The sequence below is a fragment of the Pseudochaenichthys georgianus genome, chromosome 14 (assembly GCF_902827115.2).
Source record: "Pseudochaenichthys georgianus chromosome 14, fPseGeo1.2, whole genome shotgun sequence".
Taxonomy (NCBI): domain Eukaryota; kingdom Metazoa; phylum Chordata; class Actinopteri; order Perciformes; family Channichthyidae; genus Pseudochaenichthys; species Pseudochaenichthys georgianus.
The window spans coordinates 32,357,028-32,380,204 of NC_047516.1; the positions used below are offsets into that span (position 1 = coordinate 32,357,028).

General features: G+C 43.2%; 1 protein-coding gene across 1 annotated transcript in view; it reads left to right on the forward strand.

The window, feature by feature from the left end:
- The first annotated feature begins 3,085 nt into the window (after positions 1–3,085).
- The window catches only part of LOC117458341 (androgen receptor-like), a 47,496-nt gene continuing 27,404 nt past the window's right edge, over positions 3,086–23,177 (forward strand). The window contains exon 1 of the mRNA XM_034098741.2: positions 3,086–4,410. Within this exon, the coding sequence (XP_033954632.1) occupies positions 3,368–4,410 (1,043 nt within the window). The 5' untranslated portion in view covers positions 3,086–3,367. The remainder of the gene's footprint in view (positions 4,411–23,177) is intronic.

A 23,177-nucleotide genomic window follows, 5' to 3' on the forward strand; every position in this document is an offset into this window, starting at 1 on the left:
TGCTGGGGCCGTAACCGGGGCCTGAACCATGGCTGCTGGGGCCGGAACTGTAGCCGGAACCATGGCTTCTGGGGCCGGGACCATGGCTGCTGGGACGGGACCATGGCTGCTGGGGCCGGGACCATGGGTACTGGGGCACGGGCTGGAATCCTGGCCTTGCGTTTCCTTCCATGCTGCCTTGAAGCCTTGTGGAGGCTCAGAGGTCCTCCAAAGGCCAGACGAGACCCAGCGAAAGGGTCCTTGAAAGGAGCCATGTTGGGAACTGTGGCAGGCAAGGGGCTAGCCTAGCATGCCAGGGAAACAGGCTACCGAAAAAGTCCTCCACCCACTCGGGTAGTAACTCCCTTAACCAGGGCCTCAAGGTTACTTCTTGGCGTGCCGTAGAGATGATAGACTGCCTCTCTTCTCTACTGGAGGCGTATCGACAGTCATTTTGTAAGCACATTAAATTGTAAGTCACCTCGTACAGGCTGTCTGCTGGGTCCATTCTTGGTGAGATCCTTCTGTCAGGGTTGAGCGAAGCAGGCAGGACCCAAATGCAGGTTTAACAGAAAATACCTTTATTTCAAGGCTACAAGTAACATACAGAGCAGAACTCTCTCCCCCGTGAACACAGTCAACAACGTCAAGGATCTCACCAAGACTAGCAGAAAAAGCAGAACCTAAATGCACACAGGACTAATCAAACAAATAAGACACAAGTGAGGAGGGAGGAGAAAACACAGAGGCACAAGGTGAACACAATCGGGTAATCAGGCAGGAGGGAACACAGAGACAGGAAGCAACAGACAAGACAGGGGTTGAACACTTTTCAAACTAAAACAGGAAACCAAAAAGACAGATCGTGACAGTATGACCAAGTGTTTATTTAATATCTCTGGCTAGCTATAGCTACTTGCTAATGGTTTAGCTTACCCCCACGATTCAAAGTAACGTCAACGTAGCTGTAATTTATGCTTTGCTTACATGTTTGCATAACTTGGAAGTTTACTGACATTTACATACCTTGTTTACCTGGCTCAAGTGGTGGCTCTGGGGTTGTTGTGTGAGCCACCATTTGAGAATTGTCGTATTTTTTAAGAAATGTTTTTATTATGTCCATCTTCAAAAACTCTGAGTCCGACTGACAGTTTATTTTAAACATTGTCACAGCTCACAGGATAGGTACCTGTCAGCCAATAGAGAACCGCAGTATCCTAAAAACGCATCCTAAAACCCGGAAGTAAACTTCTTCCGGTTCCTTCGACAAAAATGCAATGCAATTTCTCCATAGGATTTTGGAAAATAACTTGAAATAAGGTCTGTGGTTGACACACATTTAAGAGACAGATCACGTTTTGTTCAGCCGGGTAATCTCTACATGTCTACCCATATTTTATCATTTTCTAATCATAAATCTATCGATCATAAATCTATCGATTAGATTTATGATTAGAAAATTATAAAAGAACCGGAAGAAGTTTACTTCCGGGTTTTAGGACGCGTCACTGCGGTTCTCTATAAGACAGATGTTTATTTCCATTCAACTTTCTGGTTGGTCTGGTGTCTTGCCTCTGTTGCATTCACTGGATACGGGAAATTACACTCCTGCCGTCCTCATTGAGAGAGGGCTCCTCTCTAGTGTCATGATGAGGTTCAGGTAAAGTACAGTTAATGTATTATATTATTGACTCAATAATATACATGACTTTAAGAGTAGGCAATCTAGCCATATTAACAAAATTAATTAAACATACTTATCACAGCGACGGTGTACTCCATCCATCCATCCATCTTCTCCCGCTTATCCGTGGTCGGGTCGCGGGGGTAGCAGTTCCAGCAGAGAGCCCCAAACTTTCTTTTCCCTGGCGACATCAACCAGCTCTGACTGGGGGATCCCAAGGCGCTCCCAGGCCAGCGAAGAGATATAATCCCTCCACCTGGTCCTAGGTCTACCCCTTGGTCTCTTCCCAGCTGGACGTGCCTGGAACACCTCCCTAGGGAGGCGCCCAGGTGGCATCCTAACTAGGTGCCCGAACCACCTCAACTGGCTTCTTTCGACGCGAAGGAGGAGCGGCTCAACTCCGAGTCCCTCCCTGATGACCGAACTTCTCACCTTATCTCTAAGGGAGACACCAGCCACCCGGCGGAGGAAACCCATCTCGGCCGCTTGTATCCGCGATCTCGTTCTTTCGGTCATGACCCATCCTTCATGACCATAGGTGAGGGTAGGAACGAAAATGGCCCGGTAGACAGAGAGCTTTGCCTTCTGACTCAGCTCCCTTTTCGTCACAACGGTGCGGTAAAGCGACTGCAGTACCGCTCCCGCTGCTCCGATTCTCCGGCCCATCTTTTTTCCATTTTTTCGCTAGGGGGCCCTTAGTGGCTGCAGGGCCCTAAGCGGCCACTTATGTCGCTTAATGGGTCGGGCCGACTCTGGGTTTATCGATTCACCATGTCCTTTAACATCCAGTACATCAGCAGAAGCACAACCTAAAGCATCATACACTTTACCTATCACACAATTGCCCAAATACAGTGTGAGGGTGGGTGTGCATGCACTCTGTCATAACTTAAGAAGTTCTAAAAATAATAAGGTTTTTTTTATGTAACACTTGTTTTAAAGGTTCTGTTTGGTGTTGTTTAAATCTGTATCACTGTGAGGTGGGGTCTAGTTAGTTTAATTTACTCCTGGGTACTATACACATTCATAAATGTATAGAATTTATAACTAAAACCATGTCTCCAAGATAAACATTTGTGAAACTTTATAAGGACCCTAACATGTTTGGTTACTGTTTGGCCCTAAGCTATTTTATTTATGTTCACCCCATCATTTGCTTTTGTATTGATCTATTTATCTTTTTAATTTAAAGTTGAATTGTTATTTGTACAATTGCAACGGATTGAGATACTTTAGGTCAATGTGTTCATCATGTGCTTGTTTTGCCTGCGTGCTCATATCATTGGTTCTAGCGCGTCGGTCCCTCAGGGCCACCGTAGTTTAGTGAGTTTGTTGCAGCATACAGCCAACACGTAAATAATCAACGTGGAAGCACACCTCTCGTTGGCTGAGGCATCTAAAAATCTTACATTTGACAAATAAATGAATCAACGCCCTGCTTTTATTTCATAGGGGAGAGTCTCTTATCAAATCTGCTGTGAGCGCCTCTGACTCCGAGGATCTCACTTCAGGAGGAGTTAGTGACTCCTGTAGCTCCCCTGGGACCTTTCACCAAAACGTGTTTTTCACAAGGTGATAGTTGCAGAGATATTTGTCGTTCAAAGTCCAGTCTGTTGGAAGAGTACACACTTTCAGGGAAATTAGCCAAACTAACGGACAGTTTGCACATCACTTGGGGTGGGAGAACACACACGGGCACCCAGCATGGCGCGCCAAACTGAAGAAAGTCTGGGGTATTTAATCAAAAACTCAACAGGAAACGGTGTGGGCAGCCTGGAAGAAGCCGACAATGCAGACGCTAACATGTACGGCTCCGGACACGTTAATCCGCTAGTAGCCTGTGACATGGAGCAGTTCCGTCAGACAGCTGCTCCTCGGGAGGAGCGGTCAGACGCAGACAGCCGTGTGGGCGACAGCTCCTCTTCTGCCTGCGCCACAATCTCAGAAACAACCAGGGAGCTGTGCAAAGCTGTGTCCGTTTCTTTGGGACTGGCCATAGAGTCCGCTGACACAGGAGACATGGACGCTGCTCTCCATGACCAAATGCGAGGAGAGTATTTGTTCGGATCCCTGCCTCTGAACTGTCCCGGAGCTCAGGGGGCAGTGGCGGAGTACGCGCGCCATGACCAGCACTCTCTGTACGGCCAGAAGCAACTGGTGGAAATGTTCAAAAATTCGGAGACTGACTCGCGCCTGCAACACATCGCCTGCACTCGGACATCTACGGAGGAGCCACACTTCGCGCTGTGCGAGGCTGGTGGCATTACTTCAGAGGAGATGGATCATCTGGACACGACGAGTGCAGCCTCTTGTCCTTATGCCACAACTGCGCCAAACAACTTGGCACACTTCGGACACGCAGCCGAGGAGCGACCGTGCCGAGGCTACAAGCCCCACGACGAGGAGAGAGACTTCGGGGAAGCTATGGAGAACAAGTTCCGGGGTTATCAGCCGGACCAATATAGCGTCAAAGTGAAATGTGAGGACGGGGAAGCTGGCCGAGCACTGTGGGACAGTAATCACACTTTTAATGAGAAGTACAACTCGCAGTGTTGGGGCTCCAGGCCGTGCATGAACGCTTACAGCACAGGGGCCAACACCGCGTTCATATGTCATCCACATGAGAGGAGCGCCGTGCGTCCGGAGCAGTGGCACCCGGGCGGGATGATGAGGCCGCCGTATCCCAACTCCAACTACATGAAGCCGGAAGTCGGTGAGTGGCTGGATGTCGCCTACAATGACACCAGGTGAGCTATAACAATGAACATAATAAAGACGATAACAATAGGTTTATATTAGGCTACATTGTCTTTCTTATTAAGTGGAACTTTATGCCATTATTATAATGGAGCAGAGACGGGTGAGTTTCTCTGACTTCTAGAACATATTGCACTCTGATCTTAATTCATTCATACAGGTGTCCAATGTGAACCGTATGTGTGACCTTCATCTGATCCCAGCCATGGGCACCTTGAGTGTCACCTGTTAAGTAATCCCTACATACATTATAACAACATATACTATTTACTCTATCATCATTTTAACCCAACTGTAGCACAAATGAAAAATAATGTAGTCTCTCCTCGTGCATTCTTATTTTATTTCTTCCTGACAGATATTTAAGGTCTTCACTCTTTTTGTTTAATTTAACAACCAAATGTCAAATGTAACAGCAGGGGGGCTGGGGGAATCATGTTTTCTACTGCACCGACAGCAGAGGTATTTTATGACATTATGTACATCTATGATATCAGGTTGCTTTTATTAAATATCTTGCAAACTAAGTTCTGCATTTTGAAAACACATATTTGTTGTCTTGCTAGTTCCAATCGTTGCAGTTTAGATGCATATGCCCCCAATACATTATATTTTTAAATTTTGTATATTACTAAATGAAGTTCTTTCATATGATTACTGGATGAAATACATTTTCCACTTAGATGTTCCTTTAGTTTGAGTTATTCTCAAAGCCATTTTAACGATGTGCTTAATCAATTTTAACAGTATTAAAAAAACAATAAAGTAATAATCTTTCAGTTAAACACAACATCTATAATGTTACTTTCAACAATTATTTAGTTTGGCCTTCATCAAACATAAAATACCTTTCAGTGTTTGGTGATTATAATTTGTAATAACTAAATGGCTCCCATGAAAGAAATGTCTCTGGAATGTGTTCTCTGTCTTCTAATACACGCCAGCTTTGCTTGCCATGATAACTAGTTTTCTTGTGAGAGAAAAAGTTTGTTGAATTTATTGGGTGATTTCATGAATAGACCAGATAGCCTCCACAGAATACACTTGGAATGGACCTAAAGCCATGTGTGGCTATACAATCGGTTTTAAAGAGCATTTGAGTTGTACTGTTGGGTTTGACAATTTATTTGAAAATGATGCCCTCAATCATATGTTGACTGAGTTCCACAAAGGACCATGTGTACCCCAGACACAGTGTACTGCAGCTGACCCTTATCACACATTTGACCTAGAGGCAATAGACACATGCCTGTTTATTTCTAGGTATTTTTGATGAGTTGGTCCTGTGGATTTACATATTATATAGTTTGGACTTTTATAGCTACCATCAGTTCAGTTCTAAGACAGATAAACAATTTCATTTAGCTGCGGTTTTTATCCAAAGCGCTCACATCAGTATCATAGACAATTAGACATACCTAATAATTTGTTGTTAAGCTTATTTCCCATGGACACTTAGTTGAATTATTTAATTGATGCTCTGCTGTTGTTACGAAGTTAAAATGATAATCTGCCAAAAAGATCCCCTCCACCATGAATGAGTTGTTGCGTCTTGTTTTTACTTGTCATGCAGGGTGTGTACGAGGCATACAAAAAAATAACTTAAAGAAACAAAAGCCTGGGTTAACATTTAGAATCCGACCTGAAGCAGGATGAGATGAGCTGGTATAAATACTGTGGGGGTAATTAGGGATTAAAGACGTTAAGTCAGATGAAAGAGAGTCGTGGCAGCTGCTGCTGAGTTAGGCTTTATGTGCGTCTTAATAATATTTGAAAAAAAATCTGTGCAGTAGATGAATATGCAGTATCTCAACATGCTGAACATGAACACTTTAATACAGATAGTGCCACCTGAGGAAGACAACAATGGGTTTTTCAAATGTTTGCAGCGGTGGAATGTAGCTAATTTCCTACAGTATTATACTTTCATTGTATTCAGTTTATACCCCACCTCACCTCACCAGCAAATTATTAAACTCTTTACTCCGCTACGTCTGTTTGACAGGTCCATTTACTTTTCAGAATAAAAACTCCTTACATTTCCTGTCCAGTTAGAAACATGTGTTTCCAAGTTTGGTATTTTTCTAATGTGATTATTCCGATAGATAGATTACATTATCAATCTCAATCTTTATTTATTTATATAGCACATTTAAAACAACCTTCCGTTGACCAAAGTGCTGTACAGGCAATAACTACAATATTAAATAACACAATGGGAGTGCAATAGTAAAACAATAATTAAAAACATGATAAAAAGCACAATAACTAGAAACATATATATATATATATATAAATAAAAAAAAAAAAAACACATACAAATATAAAAATGTAATGTTCAATTAGTATTAAAAGCCAGTGCAAAGAGGTGAGTTTTTAGCTGAGATTTAACAAGTTCAATAGACTCAGCAGTCCGGGAGGCTGTTCCACAGTCTGGGAGCTGCAACACTGAAAGCCCTGTCACCTCTGGTTTTTTTCCTGCACCGAGGAACCACCAACATATTTTGCTGAGCTGAGCGCAATGCTCTAGCTGGAGCATGGTGGTGCAACAACTCAGACAGGTGCCAGTCCATGCAATGATTTAAAAACAACAGTAAGTACTTGAACTGGATCCTGTAACTGACAGGAAGCCAATGAAGGTCAGCCAAAACAGATGTGATGTGGTCATAATGTCTCTTCCCAGTAAGAAGGCGTGCAGCAGCATTTTGGACCAGCTGCAGGCGACAGATCAAACACGTATCAACACCAATATAGAGGGAGTTACAATAGTCTAAATGAGACGTTATAAATAAGTGGATTAGCTGTTCAAATTCCTGACTAGGAAGATAGGCTTTTACCTTCCCCAGAAGCCACAGCTGGAAGAAGCTTGTCTTGACAACTGAGCTTATCTGTTTGTCAAATTTAAAACAGTTGTCAAAGATGACTCCAAGATTTCTGACAGAGGGATGGCTGTAGGAGGCTAAGGGGCCGAGTACACTATTAAAGCCATCCAGGAGTTCATTATAATCTCTGTCTTGTTTTCATTGAGAGTCCGGAAGTTGATTTCCATCCATGATTTTATGTCTTTCAGACAGCTAAGCAAGGCAATCCTAGATTCCTTATTTGCTTTTATAGGCAGGTACATTAGATACAATCAAATGATAGGCTACTTTATTAGTTCCTTTTCGGGGAAATTGTTGCTGTCACATTAGCATGGAAATGCATTGTGCATGAGTTTAAATAGAATATTAAAAAAAACATTAATACAAAATAAGACAAATATAAACATAGAACAATATTAACATTATACAAGTGTTCAAAGTAATTGCAGTTTTCTAACATTTTAAATGCAGTGATGTAGTGTTAGTATGTGCAAATTGTAAATAACTAACTGAATTAACTGTTAAATGTTCTTTTATGGTTTGAATCAGTTTTCAAATGCCTCCTTATTGGAAGGTTTATAACCAAAATCAATGCATCAATAAAGCAGTATGTTAAATGCAAAAATAAATAAAAGTTGAGCACTGACAGGGGATATTTTTTATTGTTTTTATCTGTTTTAAGTCCTATATATATTCATGTTGCATTGTTGGAGGAGCCTGGGACTTAAGTTTTTCATTGCCATATCCACACTGTAGCCGTTTATATGACAATAAAGCCTTGAATCTAGAATATTTTATATCTGACTTTTTTAGAAGAATATTTGCATTTTCTTTTGCATACTGCAGTTGTTCATGTATACCAGTAGTCTGATACAATATGTACAGTTTGAAAGGTTGTTAAAATAAATGTGGTGATGATTAATGTTTTTTTGTGTTAATGTAATAGCAGTTAAAACAGGATCGGTCAAATTTGACCACAAACACCAAAGTAAGGGGGGGAGGGAAACAAACACAACAGGAGGGTTAAGTAAATATATCACACAGCTGGCTGTGTTCATGACATGGCCGTTGAGTTTAGTGACTCATAGCTGTCTGTCACCATATCATTGATTACAGTCTTGGACAGATTTCATTTCCTGTAATTTTGAAACACTTTTTAGAATTTTTTAGGATTGCTTTGGATGGTCTGTGCTTTATTAAAACTGCTACACAAACAGACAGAAGTGATTCATTTTCTTTTTAACCAGTTTGAAGACTAACAGGGGCAAAGAGCAGAGTGAGAAGGGGTGTGTGTACGCTCCTATCATCTGTGTGTGAAGGCAGGTGAATAGAGAGGCGAAGTCCCTCCCCTTCCGGTGGACCTCCATGGGACCTTATTTCGGAAAAATTATGTATTGAAGTCAATGGAGAGAGAAAGATTATCTTTCGATCCCGTTTGAATTCTGCCACGAATTACACATATGATGTTTGTCAATTTAAAAGATAATTTTGCCAGTCAAAAAAAAAAAAAGTGTCATAAAACTGTGAAGTAACACATTTTTTGTGTGAAACGGTCAATGAACTACATCTCCCGTCTCGCACCACACACCAACATGGCCATCACTACTGTCTTGCTAAACAAGGGATTGACTACCCTCACTATCACCACAATGAAACACGTCCAGAAGAATGTCATGCAAAGCTGCCTGCCTTCCTTTGATTCTCCCTGAACTGCCTGATCTTTTTAATGTTTAATGTCAACCATTTGTGCAGATAGCATGAAGTACAAAAGATCGCCGATGCTAATGTAGCGTTAGCATTTCTCCCTCGGGCTTAAATGGTGTATTATAGAATGATCACACCGGTGTGACAGTACTCTTCAAAGGGTTCATGAAATATGACTACTACTCTTACTGTTTAACATTTTGGGCTACTTCATGTTACTTCATGTTAAGGCTAATAAAAATAACAAGGCTAACGGCCCATCCACACACAGGCATGAAAAAAATCTTGATGCTGGGCGTGTCTGAAGCTTGGCGATTTTTTGCGAGCAACGCGACCAACAACCAATCACATTAATCTCCCGCCCCCGACATACAAAGCAATAGCAATGTTAAAACGAAGTAAGCTGGATATAAACTCCCCAAACAGGCGAAAACCTACCAGTTTCACCCACTGTCTCTGCCACCTCCCTCCATGCCTGGTTCCTCCGGTTTGTATCCCGGTAAATAGTCTGGTCGTAAAGAACCGGGTGATTTGCTACCGTAATTTCTCGTTTGGAATATGAGGAAATGAACTGCGGTCTGGCTCTCCCAGCTTGCACGCGGTTTGATTGGCTAGCGCTTGTACTGGCGGGATTTGCATAAACGGATTTGATTGGCTGATGCCAGCTTCGAAAGCATCGGGAACATCAAAAGTTGAACATTGCTCAACGATGCACAATGCAGTTCGGCGAAGATTCAAAATCTTCTACGTCACCCATTCAAGTGAATGGGCGAAGCTTTGAAAGATTTTTTTCATGCCTGTGTGTGGACGGGCCGTAAGGCTGTAATGCTAACTAACGTGCTTGCTACTAGCTAGGTAGCTAACTTGATCCAGCCACTCCTGGTCCTTTCATCAGACGGGAAGCGAAAGAACGAGCAAGACCCATTGCTGGTATGATAACAACCTGATACTAAGCACACAGGCATCTTGTTAAAGTTATCTTATCTATCTCTTACACTGAACAAAAATATAAATGCAACACTTTTGTTTTTGCTCCCATTTTTCAAGAGATGAACTCAAAGATCGAAAACATTTTCTATATACACAAAATAACCATTTCTCTCAAATATTGTTCACAAATCTGAAAAAATCTGTAATAGTGAGCACTTCTCCTTTGCCGAGATAATCCATCCCACCTCACAGGTGTGGCATATCAAGATGCTGATTAGACAGCATGATTATTGCACAGGTGTGCCTTAAGCTGGCCACAATAAAAGGCCACTCTAAAATGTTCAGTTTTATCACACAGCACAATGCCACAGATGTCGCAAGTTTTGAGGGAGCGTGCAATTGGCATGCTGACAGCAGGAATGTCCACCAGAGCTGTTGCCCGTGAATTGAATTTTCATTTCTCTACCATAAGCCGTCTCCAAAGGCGTTTCAGAGAATTTGACAGTACATCCAACCGGCCTCACAACCGTAGACCACGTGTAACCACACCAGCCCAGGACCTCCACATTCAGCATGTTCACCTCCAAGATCGTCTGAGACCAGCCACTCGGACAGCTGCTGCAACAATCGGTTTGCATAACCAAAGAATTCTCTGCACAAACTGTCAGAAACCGTCTCAGGGAAGCTCATCTGCATGCTCGTCGTCCTCATCGGGGTCTCGACCTGACTCCAGTTCGTCACATTCAATGGCGTCTGGCACGTTGGAGAGGTGTTCTCTTCACGGATGAATCCCGGTTTTCACTGTTCAGGGCAGATGGCAGACAGCGTGTGTGGCGTCGTGTGGGTGAGCGGTTTTCTGATGTCAATGTTGTGAATCGAGTGGCCCATGGTGGTGGTGGGGTTATGGTATGGGCAGGCGTATGTTATGGACGACGAACACAGGTGCATTTTATTGATGGAATTGTGAATGCACAGAGATACCGTGACGAGATCCTGAGGCCCATTGTTGTGCCATTCATCCACGACCATCACCTCATGTTGCAGCATGATAATGCACGGCCCCATGTTGCAAGGATCTGTACACAATTCCTGGAGGCTGAAAACATCCCAGTTCTTGCATGGCCAGCATACTCACCGGACTGTCAGCCATTGAACATGTTTGGGATGCTCTGGATCGGCGTATACGACAGTGTGTTCCAGTTCCTGCCAATATCCAGCAACTTCGCACAGCCATTGAAGAGGAGTGGACCAACATTCCACAGGCCACAGTCAACAACCTGATCAACTCAATGCGAAGGAGATGTGTTGCACTGCGTGAGGCAAATGGTGGTCACATCAGATACTGACTGGTTTTCGGACCCCCCCAGACCCCCCAATAAAGCAAAACTGCACGTTTCAGAGTGGCCTTTTATTGTGGCCAGCCTAAGGCACACCTGTGCAATAATCATGCTGTCTAATCAGCATCTTGATATGCACACCTGTGAGGTGGGATGGATTATCTCGGCAAAGGAGAAGTGCTCACTATCACAGATTTTTTCAGATTTGTGAACAATATTTGAGAGAAATGGTTATTTTGTGTATATAGAAAATGTTTTAGATCTTTGAGTTCATCTGATGAAAAATGGGAGCAAAAACAAAAGTGTTGTATTTATATTTTTGTTCAGTGTATATTTAGCAGAGGAAAACAATTGTGACATCAGTTATGACATCACTTACTCTGGGATTTGTAGTCTTTCTAGTTGCGTATTTTTCATAGTCTTATATTTCAACAGTTTTACGAAAAACTGTGACTTTTTTGACATGGAAATGATTTTTTAAGATTGACAAACATGTGGAATTCGTGGCACAATTCAAACGGGATCGAAAGATACGTTTTCTCTCTCCATTGACTTCAATACATAATTTTTCTGAAATAAGGTCCCATGGACCGGAAGTAGATGGGCGTGACTTCGCCACTATTATATCCAGAGTGGAGTGGGAGCACTTATATCTTATGTCCGCAATGAAGGTCCATGGGACGCCCTTCCCGTAGAAGCCTGACGGGCAAGGGGTCCGCTGTGTCCGCAATGAAGGTCTATGGGACGCCCTGCCCGTAGAAAATGACGGGAAAGGGGTACCCTGTACGTAATATAGCGACGGGGAGGGGCCCTGACCGTCCGTCAATATCTATCTATCTATCTATCTATCTATATCACACACACACACACACACACACACACACACACACACACACACACACACACACCACACACACACACACACACACACACACACACACACACACACACACACACACACACACACACACACACACACACACACACACACACACACACACACACACACACACACACACACACACCATTCTCATCTGTTTGTCATTACTGGTGTCATTTTCAACAATGGAATTAGGATCAGTAGAAATGGCCATGACATGGGACCTTTAATGACTTTGTATACTGCAGGGTAGCTTTTGAATTTACTCCAGGTGTAACTAAAGTCTGATTTAAGTGTTGATTATATTACATTGCATTTAGCTGACGCTTTTATCCAAAGCGACTTACAATAAGTACATTCGACCAACAAAATACAAACTTGAAGTACTATAAGTACATCAGGCTTCATAGAGCAAAAACATTTCAAGTGCTACTCAACTGGCTTTTGATAAGCCAGCCCTTTATTAGTATACAAGTGCTTTGTTAATAGTTCTATCGCTCGAAGTGGAGTCGAAAGAGATGAGTTTTCAGTCTGCGCCGGAAGATGTGTAAGCTATCTGCCGTCCTGATGTCAATGGGGAGCTCATTCCACCATTTTGGAGCCAGGATAGCAAACCCACGTGTTTTTGCTGATGGGAACTTGGGTCCCCCTCGCAGCGATGGTGCAGCGAGCCGTTTGGCTGATGCAGAGCGGAGTGCACGTGCTGGGGTGTACGGTTTAACCATGTCCTGGATGTAGGCAGGGCCAGATCCATTCGCAGCATGGTACGCAAGTACCAGTGTCTTGAAGTGGATTCTAGCAGTTATCGGTTCACCGTGTCGAATGCAGCAGACAGGTCCAACAGGATGATGACAGAGGAGAGGGAGGCTGCTTTGGCAGTGTGCAGTTCCTCAGTGACAGCAAGGAGGGCAGTTTCTGTGGAGTGACCTGCCTTGAAACCAGACTGGTGCAGATCCAGAAGGTTGTTCTGATGGAGATAGCAGGAGAGTTGTCTAAAGACAGCGCGTTCAAGTGTTTTAGACAGGAACGGGAGGAGAGAGACAGGCCTGTAGTTTATAACATCAGACGGGTCGAGAGTGGGTCTCTTTAGGAGAGGGTTTACTCTTGCCTCCTTGAGACTATTTGGAAAGTGACCAGAAGTTAGAGAAGTGTTGATGAAATGGGTGAGAAATGGTAGAATATCAGGAGCGATAGTCTGAAGGAGGTTTGAAGGGATAGGGTCCAGAGGACAGGTGGTAGGGCGGGCAGAGGTAATGAGGGTACCTCACTTGGAGAGAGAGGGGAAAAGGAGGTTAGTGTGGGTGGAAGGAGGGTCTGGTGACCCATCGATGAGTAAAGGTGAGTCAGAAAAAGAAGAGCGAATATCATCAACCTTTTTTTCAAAGTAGTTAACAAAGTTGCTTGACAGAAGGGAGGAGGGGGAGGGGCTTTGGGAGGGTCCAAGAGGGTGGAGAAGATGGAAAATAGTTTTTTGGGATTGGAATAGGAAGATTGGATCTTATCTTGAAAGAAAGTGCTTTTTGCCTGAGAGATCGAAGCAGAGAAAGAGGAGAGGAGAGCCTGATAGGTTAGGAGGTCGTCACGGTGTTTGGATTTCCACCATTTCCGCTCTGCTGCCCGAAGGACGGTTCTATTAGGACGCCAGTTAGCCAGGGAGCAGGAGGGGACTGACGAGCCTGCCGAGATGTGAGAGGACAGAGAGAGTCCAGAGAGGATGAGAGAGTAGAGAGGAGAGTAGAGAGGAGAGGAGAGTTTCTGCAGCAGAGTTTGGAGGCAGGAGTTGGAACGAGTCAGAGGAAAGGAGGGCTGAGAGCACCGAGGAGGCAAAGGTAGAGGGGGAGAGGGAACGAAGGTTACGGCGGACAGGTGCAGGATGAGAAGAGATTAGTTTGTTATGTTTGGAAAGGGGTAGAGAGAATGAAATGAAGAAGTGATCGGATGTGTGGAGCGGGTTTACAGAGAGGTTAGAAGTAGCGCAGTTCCTTGAGAATATGAGATCCAGGACATTGCCAGCTTTATGAGTTGGTGGGGATGGAGACAGTGAGAAAGCAAAGGCGGTTAGTTCAGATATCTTCCCTGTCTGGAGGTTGAAGTCTCCGAGAAGTACAGCGGGAGGGCCAGTTTCAGGGATGTGTGAGAGGAGATGATCTAATTCCTCCAAGAAGTCCCCCAAGGCTCCTGGTGGACGGTAGAGAACAACAATGGTCAGTTGTATAGGATGGGTCACAGTGACGGCATGGAATTCAAAGGTGGAAGGAGTGAAGTTAGGTAGCTTGAAGAGGGAAAAGCTCCATTTGGGAGAGAGCAGGAGACCAGTGCCACCTCCTCTGCCAGTGGGTCTGGGTGTATGGGAGAAGGAATATGCTGTGGAGAGAGCTGCTGGGGTGGATGTGTTGAATGAGTAATCCACGTCTCAGTGAGAGCAAGGAAATCCAGAGACTGCAGGGAAGCGTAGTCTCTGGATGATATTTCACATCATTAAACAAAATATGTAAAGTAACTAAAGGTATTAAATACATGTAGGGGAGTAAAAGTACACGATTAACCTCTGAATTATTAGTAGAAGGACAAAGTAGTGTAACATGGAAATACTCAAATAAAGTACAAATCTCTCAAAATGTTACTTTAGTAAAGTAAATGCACTTAGTTACTTCCCACCTCTGATGAAAAGTAAGTACTGTATGGACATGAGCTTTTTCCTAAAACATGCTATTAGCTTTAGTAGATAATCTAGACAGAATACACAAAAATAAAATACCTAACCAAAATGAATAATTGAATTGACATTCAAGCTGGGGAACATTGACAGTGGTTATCTAATGAAAATACATTATCCAGAGTGCTACAGCAATTAGTCCAAAAACAAAAAAAATGAGTCAGCATTTGTGCACATCTGGTTCCCTGGTCTTGACGTCAATGGATTTTCCGAATGGGTTTTTGGTTGGATGGTTAGAATAATTTATCAGGTTAACACAAGACTTATTTATGTTGTGTTTTACAATTTCATTTATGGCAGTAAAGTAAATACGCTACAAGTGTAATATGTGTTTTTAGTCACTTAATGAAAATACAGATATTTTCTGGGACAACAACTGACACGCAATAGGTTTTTTTGTAAAAGAGTTCAATATTTCACAGGAGTCACAAAAATATGTTTGCTGTGTGGCTGTGGGTACTCTGGCCGTGTAACATTTTAAAAACTACCAACCTTAAAGAGGCTCTATTATGCTTTTTGGGGTTTTCCCTTTCCTGTGGTGTGTTGGTGTGCATGTAAATGGTCTGCAAATTCAAAAATCCAAAATTTCCCTCCAGAGGGAGTTTCTCTCCCACACACTGCCTGAAACACCTCCATTAGACTCCTCTGTTTACTTCCGCAACATAATGACATCACTATGTATCACTGGCGCTTCTATTGCCTAGCCCTCCAACACATTGTACGTGATATGCTTATGGGCGGGACATCTCTAAGCGGTTAACCGATCAAAACAGAGCCGGCCAACTAACCATTCAGAGCAGACTGGGCTCTGGTTTCAGACAGAGGGTGAAAAGAGGTTCTGCAGCACAGGCAGTATGAGAAAAATAAATAGCTTTTTGAACATTAAAGCATGGCGACATGTCACAGTAGAGAAACCAAATACAATAACGTTATAAAACCTGAAAATGTGCAAAACAGGGTCCCTTTAAGTTTGTCTGCAATGCACAGATTGCATGTCAGTGTAAGCAGTACTTCACTCCTCCCCTGAGGTAATGCGGTGTAAACTTCATCCTATCAAATACTGTGACAGAACACTTCTCCCTTAGCTTAGCGGCGGTGACGTCATGTTGTGCAATTTACAACCCAACTGACGCTTTTTACTCCTGGCAAAAACCTTTTGATCTAAAAACTATAAAAAGTATTTGATCATTTGTGAAGATTATCTTGCTGAACAAAACCTGAGAGGGTCATGAACTGTTTTATAGCACAGAGTTTACTCTCTAGGATAATAAGAAATCCAATGGAAAAAATCTGATTGGGATTTTCGTCAAGGGAATTTTGGGTTGACCTGCAAAATAACTTCATCCCACTCTATAAACGGATATAATACCATAGGGCAGTGTTTCTCAAACTTTTTCATACCAAGGACCACCTAACTCCCCAAATATCCAAAACAAAAAGGCCTGCTTACCACCGTCAAGCCCTTGGGTATATTTGCAGTTTTCCCCGCTTGAAAGGGATGGTACAGTCCATAGGAGGTTTTCACTGGGTTTCACTCATACAATGACCACAACTTTGTTTCTTTTGAGTTTTTCTTTACTTTGGTATTTGTTGTTGCAGTACAGCTTATGTTGTAAGTTGTAAGGTAAAAAACCTTAAATGAAAAATAAAAAATAATTACTGTAAATACAATACACATCAAATAATAAATGGAAAAATACATGCTTTACATATATTGTTTAACACTTGTGAATATTGTTCTTACTTTAATGTATTTTTATAAATTATGTTTTAAACAGTTTTTAACTTATACAGTCTCATTAAAAATGCAAATATAGACTGAATTCTTAACAGCATGCAAACCGTTTTTACCAATCTACATCTCTCAATAAACAAAACACTCGTTTTTAAATCAACACTCATGTTGCTTTAGCTTGAGGACATCAAACAAACAAATGACACTGAACTAGAACGCACGCTCTAACGTGCGCCACGAACGGCAAGTTGTATGATTCTTAACTAAACACACAGTTCGTCTCTCACCGGCCGCTTCTCCAGCTTTTTATGGCTGCACCAGTGCTGCTTCTTCGACGTGTATTCTGCTGGTTCGTTGCTGCTGCTGGACGGACGCACGCTCTTTAGTTTGTCCCTTTCCGTCGTTGTGAGACGTGAGGATGTCGTCAACGTAGCTATCATTTTGTAATACCGCTCGCTCCTCTTCAAGGTGGGCGAAAGGAGGTAGGTTGGCTGTTTCTCGCATTGCGAGCTGTGCGATGCATCCTGCAGGCTTGTCACCAATATTGACTCTGGTGTTGAATCCTGCCAGAGGAACCTGTGGAGGTGCATCTCTCTATCTTCCAACCATACAGAATTTTACATTTTCCTGATGTCCCCTAAGGCAGCGTTGGTTCCCCCTCTGAACCTCAGGAGGACAGCACGTATCTGGTTAAGGACGTCTGGCCCTTTAATCAGCAAGTCGTTCATGCTGGTGCCTCTGAACTTTTGACTGCTGTTCCAGACGAGCCTTACTGGGGTTGTTGTAGAGTGTGGGTTTGGTGCAATAAGGTGACTCAGGAACCATACTGGTCCTTTCCAGTTCATGATCTGCTCTTTAGTCAACTTGATTGCAGCTCCTCTGTCGATCATGTCATGCGCTTTGTAGGCAGACTTCCACTCTGGTGCCTTGGCTAGCTGCTTCTCTGTTCTTAGGAATGTTGCTTCAACTGCACCTCTGTTGTTCAGAAGTGAGGCCGGATCCTCTAGCCAGGGATACTTTGCATGCCAATGTGGTTCTCTGCTGTGATGGTCGCTCATGACATAGGTGAGTCCATCCTTTACCACCTCAAGCTCCCTTTCCTCTGCAAGGGTCATTTCTTTACCACCGGGCTGGCAGTTTCCGCACCGGCAGCCTCCACATCTGGGCTTGCATGCTGCGCCAATGCTGTCCCATTACCACCATTTCAGGAAACTCTCTTTGCTTGTCGAAACAGTTGATCCCTGTATTTCAGCTGCTTCTTTGCTTGAGGGGTTTTGTTCTGGAATGGGGTTAGTGAGCTCTTCATATTTCACAGCTGCTGCTCTCATTGATCTCGCAAAGTGCGTCTTTGACATGTGGGCTGACACTTCAACCTCCTCAAACAGTCTGGGGTGGGTTCCTCCAACTGTTTTCCCGAGTGGTCCGTCCCACAGTACGAGGTCTCCCACGACTCTGATCCTCTGAGGAGCTAACTGGCCTTCTCTGTGGCTAATGAGAAGCTCGACTTCTTTGGGCCTCACAAGCTCATCAAGAGGTACGTCTGGGAAAAATGGCTGCAGTTGCTGAGGTGGCACACTTTTGTGGACGTCTGCAATGTTGTCAAGCCCATAGCAAACCAATTGATGTGCTCTCAGTGTGCCCTTGGGGGTGGATACACGGATTTTGAGAAGATAGCGCTTTGTCTTTACTTGAATCTTCCGAGTTCCGCCAACTCCATGTACAACGAGCATGATATCTTCACTCTTGAGATCCAGACGACTCGCCGCTCTGTGAGTGATGTAATTTGTGTCAGATGCTAAGTCGATGAGTGTTCCGACTTTCTGTCCGGCGTTAGCATCATGATCACTGGAAGCTCTTGCATTCCACTCTTTTTAATTAGACTTTGTTGGTCATTTCTGATTTTGAAGACTCTGGAGGCAACATTTGAGAAAACCTCCCTACACTGCTTTGCTAGGTCTGGTGGGAGATTTTTAGGATGAAATCTTCTTGACCCTCTGTGTACTTCTTTTTGCCTTCATCCTTTTCAGATCTGTCACCAGACCTCTTTGACACAGACTTGGGACAGAGGTAGTAGTGATGCTCAGCCTCTCCATCTCTGCAGTCCTCGTTTCTGCATAGAAAGCCAGGTTTGCAGGATGACCGGTCGTCGTGAACCTCACCTTGTACATGCACCCAACTTCCTTACACCTTCCTTTCTGCTGCACTCAGAGCCCTGAACTGCTTGCAGAAGTAGAGCTTCCTCTTGTGTTTGACATCGCCGCAGACTACACAGCCTTGGTCATCAGCTGACTTTGTAGACTTGGTTCTGGCACGTTTTTGCTCAATTCTGGTGTCTTTCCAACTCTGCTTACTTGGTTTACTGGGCTCCTCATCTCGTAGCTGCTCGAGCTCCTCATAGATAGTCTCTTGCTGCTTGAGAAACTCCAAGAGATAATCAAACCTTTTATCTGGCCTCACACCTTTTGTTGGATCGGCTACATATACAATAGGGTTGCCAGAAACTGACCATGATCAAAATCGATTATTCGGCAGTCCTGGCGAATAATAATCGATTATTCGACCGACCCCCCTCCCCCCCACCACGCGGGAGAAGAAAAGAAAAAAAAGAAAAAAAAGAAAAAGGAATTCCGTTGTTTTCTTTACTAGAACATGTTTAACAGTACAAACAACAAACAAACATGTCATCACAACGACGTGGCCTTGAAGTGAAGTTGGTAATGGCCAGCTGTGCTGCGTCTTTCTCTGTAACCTCTTTGGCGTGCTTCGCACTCAAATGCCAACGCATTGTTGAGGTTGAGCTGTGATAGACCAACGTTTTTTCGCAGAGCTTGCATTTAACTTCCTTTGGACTTGTAAGTTCAAAGTAGTTCCACGAGGAGGAACTCTTTTTACCTGTCGCTTTGTTCATCTTTAGTCGCACGAGTGAGGGAGAGGGGGGTGGGGGCGGGGTCGGGTGTAGCGTGCTGCAGCAGCAGTCTGCTCTGCATGCAGGCTTACTCCAAGTTTACAGTAAAACAAACTGGTGGTGTGACCAATGGCCATTTACAATTATTAATACTATTACTATTATTAGCATATATATTAGGGATGTCCCGATCACCTTTTTTTGCTCCCGATCCGATTCCGATCATTTGATTTTGACAATCTGCCGATACCGATTTTTCCCGATCCGATCTTTATGCAATGCGTTAAGAGAAAGAAAAGGTAACAGATAACGGCTGGTCATCCAACGCGATGAAGTCAGCTATCTTGGCTGTTATTGTTTGGCCTTTTCTCTGTTCTGGGGCAGTTTCTCTTTCCTTTTAAAAGTCTCTGAAAGTGTCGGTTGTTTCAGTGCCGTTACCTGAGTGGCCGCTGTGTACTCGTCGTGTTGTTGTTGGTGTTTGTTTCTCAGGTGGCGTATTAGATTGGTCGTGTTGAACGTAGCTCTGTTCTTTCCACCACGCGGAACCTCTGCCTTGCAAACATTGCATCTGGCTGTTACACTGCCTTCGCTTTCAATTTCATAATACTTCCAAACTCCTGACATGTTCTCTGTCCCGAGTCCCGAGTCACCAGCTGGACGTAGCCTCTCGTTAGCTTGCTGCTACTATTAGACACTGCGCCCACTCTGTTGCTTTGAGAGGAATAAGCAACCAGGTCTGAAAACAAGCCCAAAAGACACATACATGATGTTGTGTAATTTTAAACCAAAACTAAGTCCTCAGGATGACTTTAAGACGTGAACATGGTCATTTTTGTTTTGTAACATTAAAGTAAAAAAAAAAATCCCGATCCCCGATTTTTTTCTCCCGATCCCCGATCTTGTGAAAATCACGTGATCGGCTCCGATCCCCGATCACGTGATCGGGACATCTCTAATATATATATATTAATATATATTTTGGTTGAAACTAAGCCAGAAAAAACAAAACAAAAAAAAAAACAAAAATAAAATAAAAATATATAAATAAAATCGATTTTTAAAAATAATATTCGATTATGGAGACTGTAGCGAATATTCGAATAATCGAATAATCGCTGGCATCCCTAATATACAAGCCACTCTTTTTTGAGGGACTCAGGGAGTTTACTCTCTATTGATTTTGTTACGAGAGGATTCTTTATGGCGCCTGTGTCTCCGAGGTCACTCAGGTCCCAGAGTGCTTTCTCCACGGCTTGAATCAACTCGACAATTTTCCTTGGTTGGCTACTTCTGACAGATGGCATCTTCTGAAGGTCTTCCACTATTTCAATGGCAATAACCGTTCGATTGCCATAGCGGTTCTCCAAGACACGGAGAATGTCATCTGCGGTGTTATAAGTAGTGAGGTGAAAGTCTTTCTTGATCCTGTCATCGAGACTGTCTAGCAACTGTATCTTTTTCACTTCTCTGGAGCCTGTTGGTTCTCCCTGTTTTTGGAGCGACTCCCAGTCTCTTATCCACATGTGAAAATCACGCTTGTAGCCAGAGAATCTGGGGAGAGCTGTGGGTTTTAGCCTAATGCTTGGGGTAAAGATGGGATGACTGGCAGTACTTGTTGATCCTGACCTTGTGTCTTCCTGTCGTCTCGCCATGATGAACTCAGCCTTTCTGGAAACCAGACTGGTTGCTTCCCGTTCGATGTCTCTCAACCGATTGCGGAACTCCTTCTGGTTTTCCACTGGAACCCACTGCTGCCACTTGCAATGAGCTTCCTTCGCGGTCCCCACCAGTGACTTCAGATGGCTGAGCATGAATTCGTAGGCCTCATGGTTGCCATCAGGACGTACTCGAGCGACACGCTCACACTCAGCTTCTGCTAGTTCTACAGCTGTGCACAGTTCATCTCCAAACTTTTGCCAAAGCATGTCTCTAAGTAGCTCTCCAACCTCCTTCAGCTTCAAGTCACATTCATTTGTGGTCCTTGCTATGTCGCTTCTTGCTGTTTGGTTAGTTCGACTGACTCCTCCTCTTTCAGCTCTGCCTCCTTTACCGCAATGACCTCTGCCATGACTTCGTCATTGGTTTCCATGACTTTGTCGGCTCCCATGGAGAGTTTATTGAAGCTATATTGGAGCTGGTCTTCTGACATGCCGTTGTGAGTTCTGATGATACTGTTAGCTAGTCGTGTGAAGGATTGTTTTGCTGCAGTCCGCTCATTTTTTAACTGTTTTCCTGACTGTTTGATCAGCCATGTTGGATTTGGGTCCACTGACTGTTTGCAGGGTGGTATTTTATCTTTTTCCAGGTCACTGTTTTCACTATTCCAGCTTACAGCCCCGGTTTTTTACTGTCAAGCCCTTGGGTATATTTGCAGTTTTCCCCGCTTGAAAGGGATGGTACAGTCCATAGGAGGTTTTCACTGGGTTTCACTCATACAATGACCACAACTTTGTTTCTTTTGAGTTTTTCTTTACTTTGGTATTTGTTGTTGCAGTACAGCTTATGTTGTAAGTTGTAAGGTAAAAAACCTTAAATTAAAAATTAAAAATAATTACTGTAAATACAATACACATCAAATAATAAATGGAAAAATACATGCTTTACATATATTTTTTAACACTTGTGAATATTGTTCTTACTTTCTTAATGTATTTTTATAAATTATGTTTTAAACAGTTTTTAACTGATGCAGTCTCATTAAAAATGCAAATATAGACTGAATTCTTAACAGCATGCAAACCGTTTTTACCAATCTACATCTCTCAATAAACAATAAATAAAAAGAGATGTAGATTGGTAAAAACGGTTTGCATGCTGTTAAGAATTCAGTCTATATTTGCATTTTTAATGACACACACTCGTTTTTAAATCAACACTCATGTAGCTTTAGCTTGAGGACATCAAACAAACAAATGACACTGAACTAGAATGCACGCTCTAACGTGTGCCACGAACGGCAAGTTGTATGATTCTTAACTAAACACACAGTTCGTCTCTCACCGGCCGCTTCTCCAGCTTTTTATGGCTGCACCAGTGCTGCTTCTTCGACGTTTATTCTGCTGGTTCGTTGCTGCTACTGGACGCACGCTCTTTAGTTTGTCCCTTTCCAGCTTGGATTACTGCCCTTCTTTCAGGTGCGTTGCTTTTAAAGGTGCAGCGAAGCTGATTAGCAATTAGAGACTGATTTCAGACAGCTGCCACTCTGTCAATCAGCCCGACTTTTTAACCCCTTGATCTCCTGTGAGGATTTTTCAAGTTGACTTCACAACCACTCCAACAGTATATAACAAATGACAGCCTAATAATGACAGTTTAACCTTCTCTATATCGCCTCGTTCACACATTAAATCAACAATACAAATACAACTACAGATTATATAAGCATTTTGTTCAAATGCGATTTAAAATGCTCACAGGTTTTACACCTCTTATGAAATGTAGACTACATTTATTACGCAGTTTATGTCCGAGCCAACAGACTCACAGATCGTTGGCTACTGAGAGAAATGCAAAATACACCGCATGTAGTACGACACAAACCTCAGCTGTGGATTTTCAAAACAAAATACAGTAAAACTATGGTTGCAGGCCCAAGTGTAACTCTCTGAGGTCAAAGCCAATTTTTCACATGTTAGGCTCGCCTGGGCTTTTTTTGTAAAATTTGCTATTAAAACATGAACCTTGGTGAC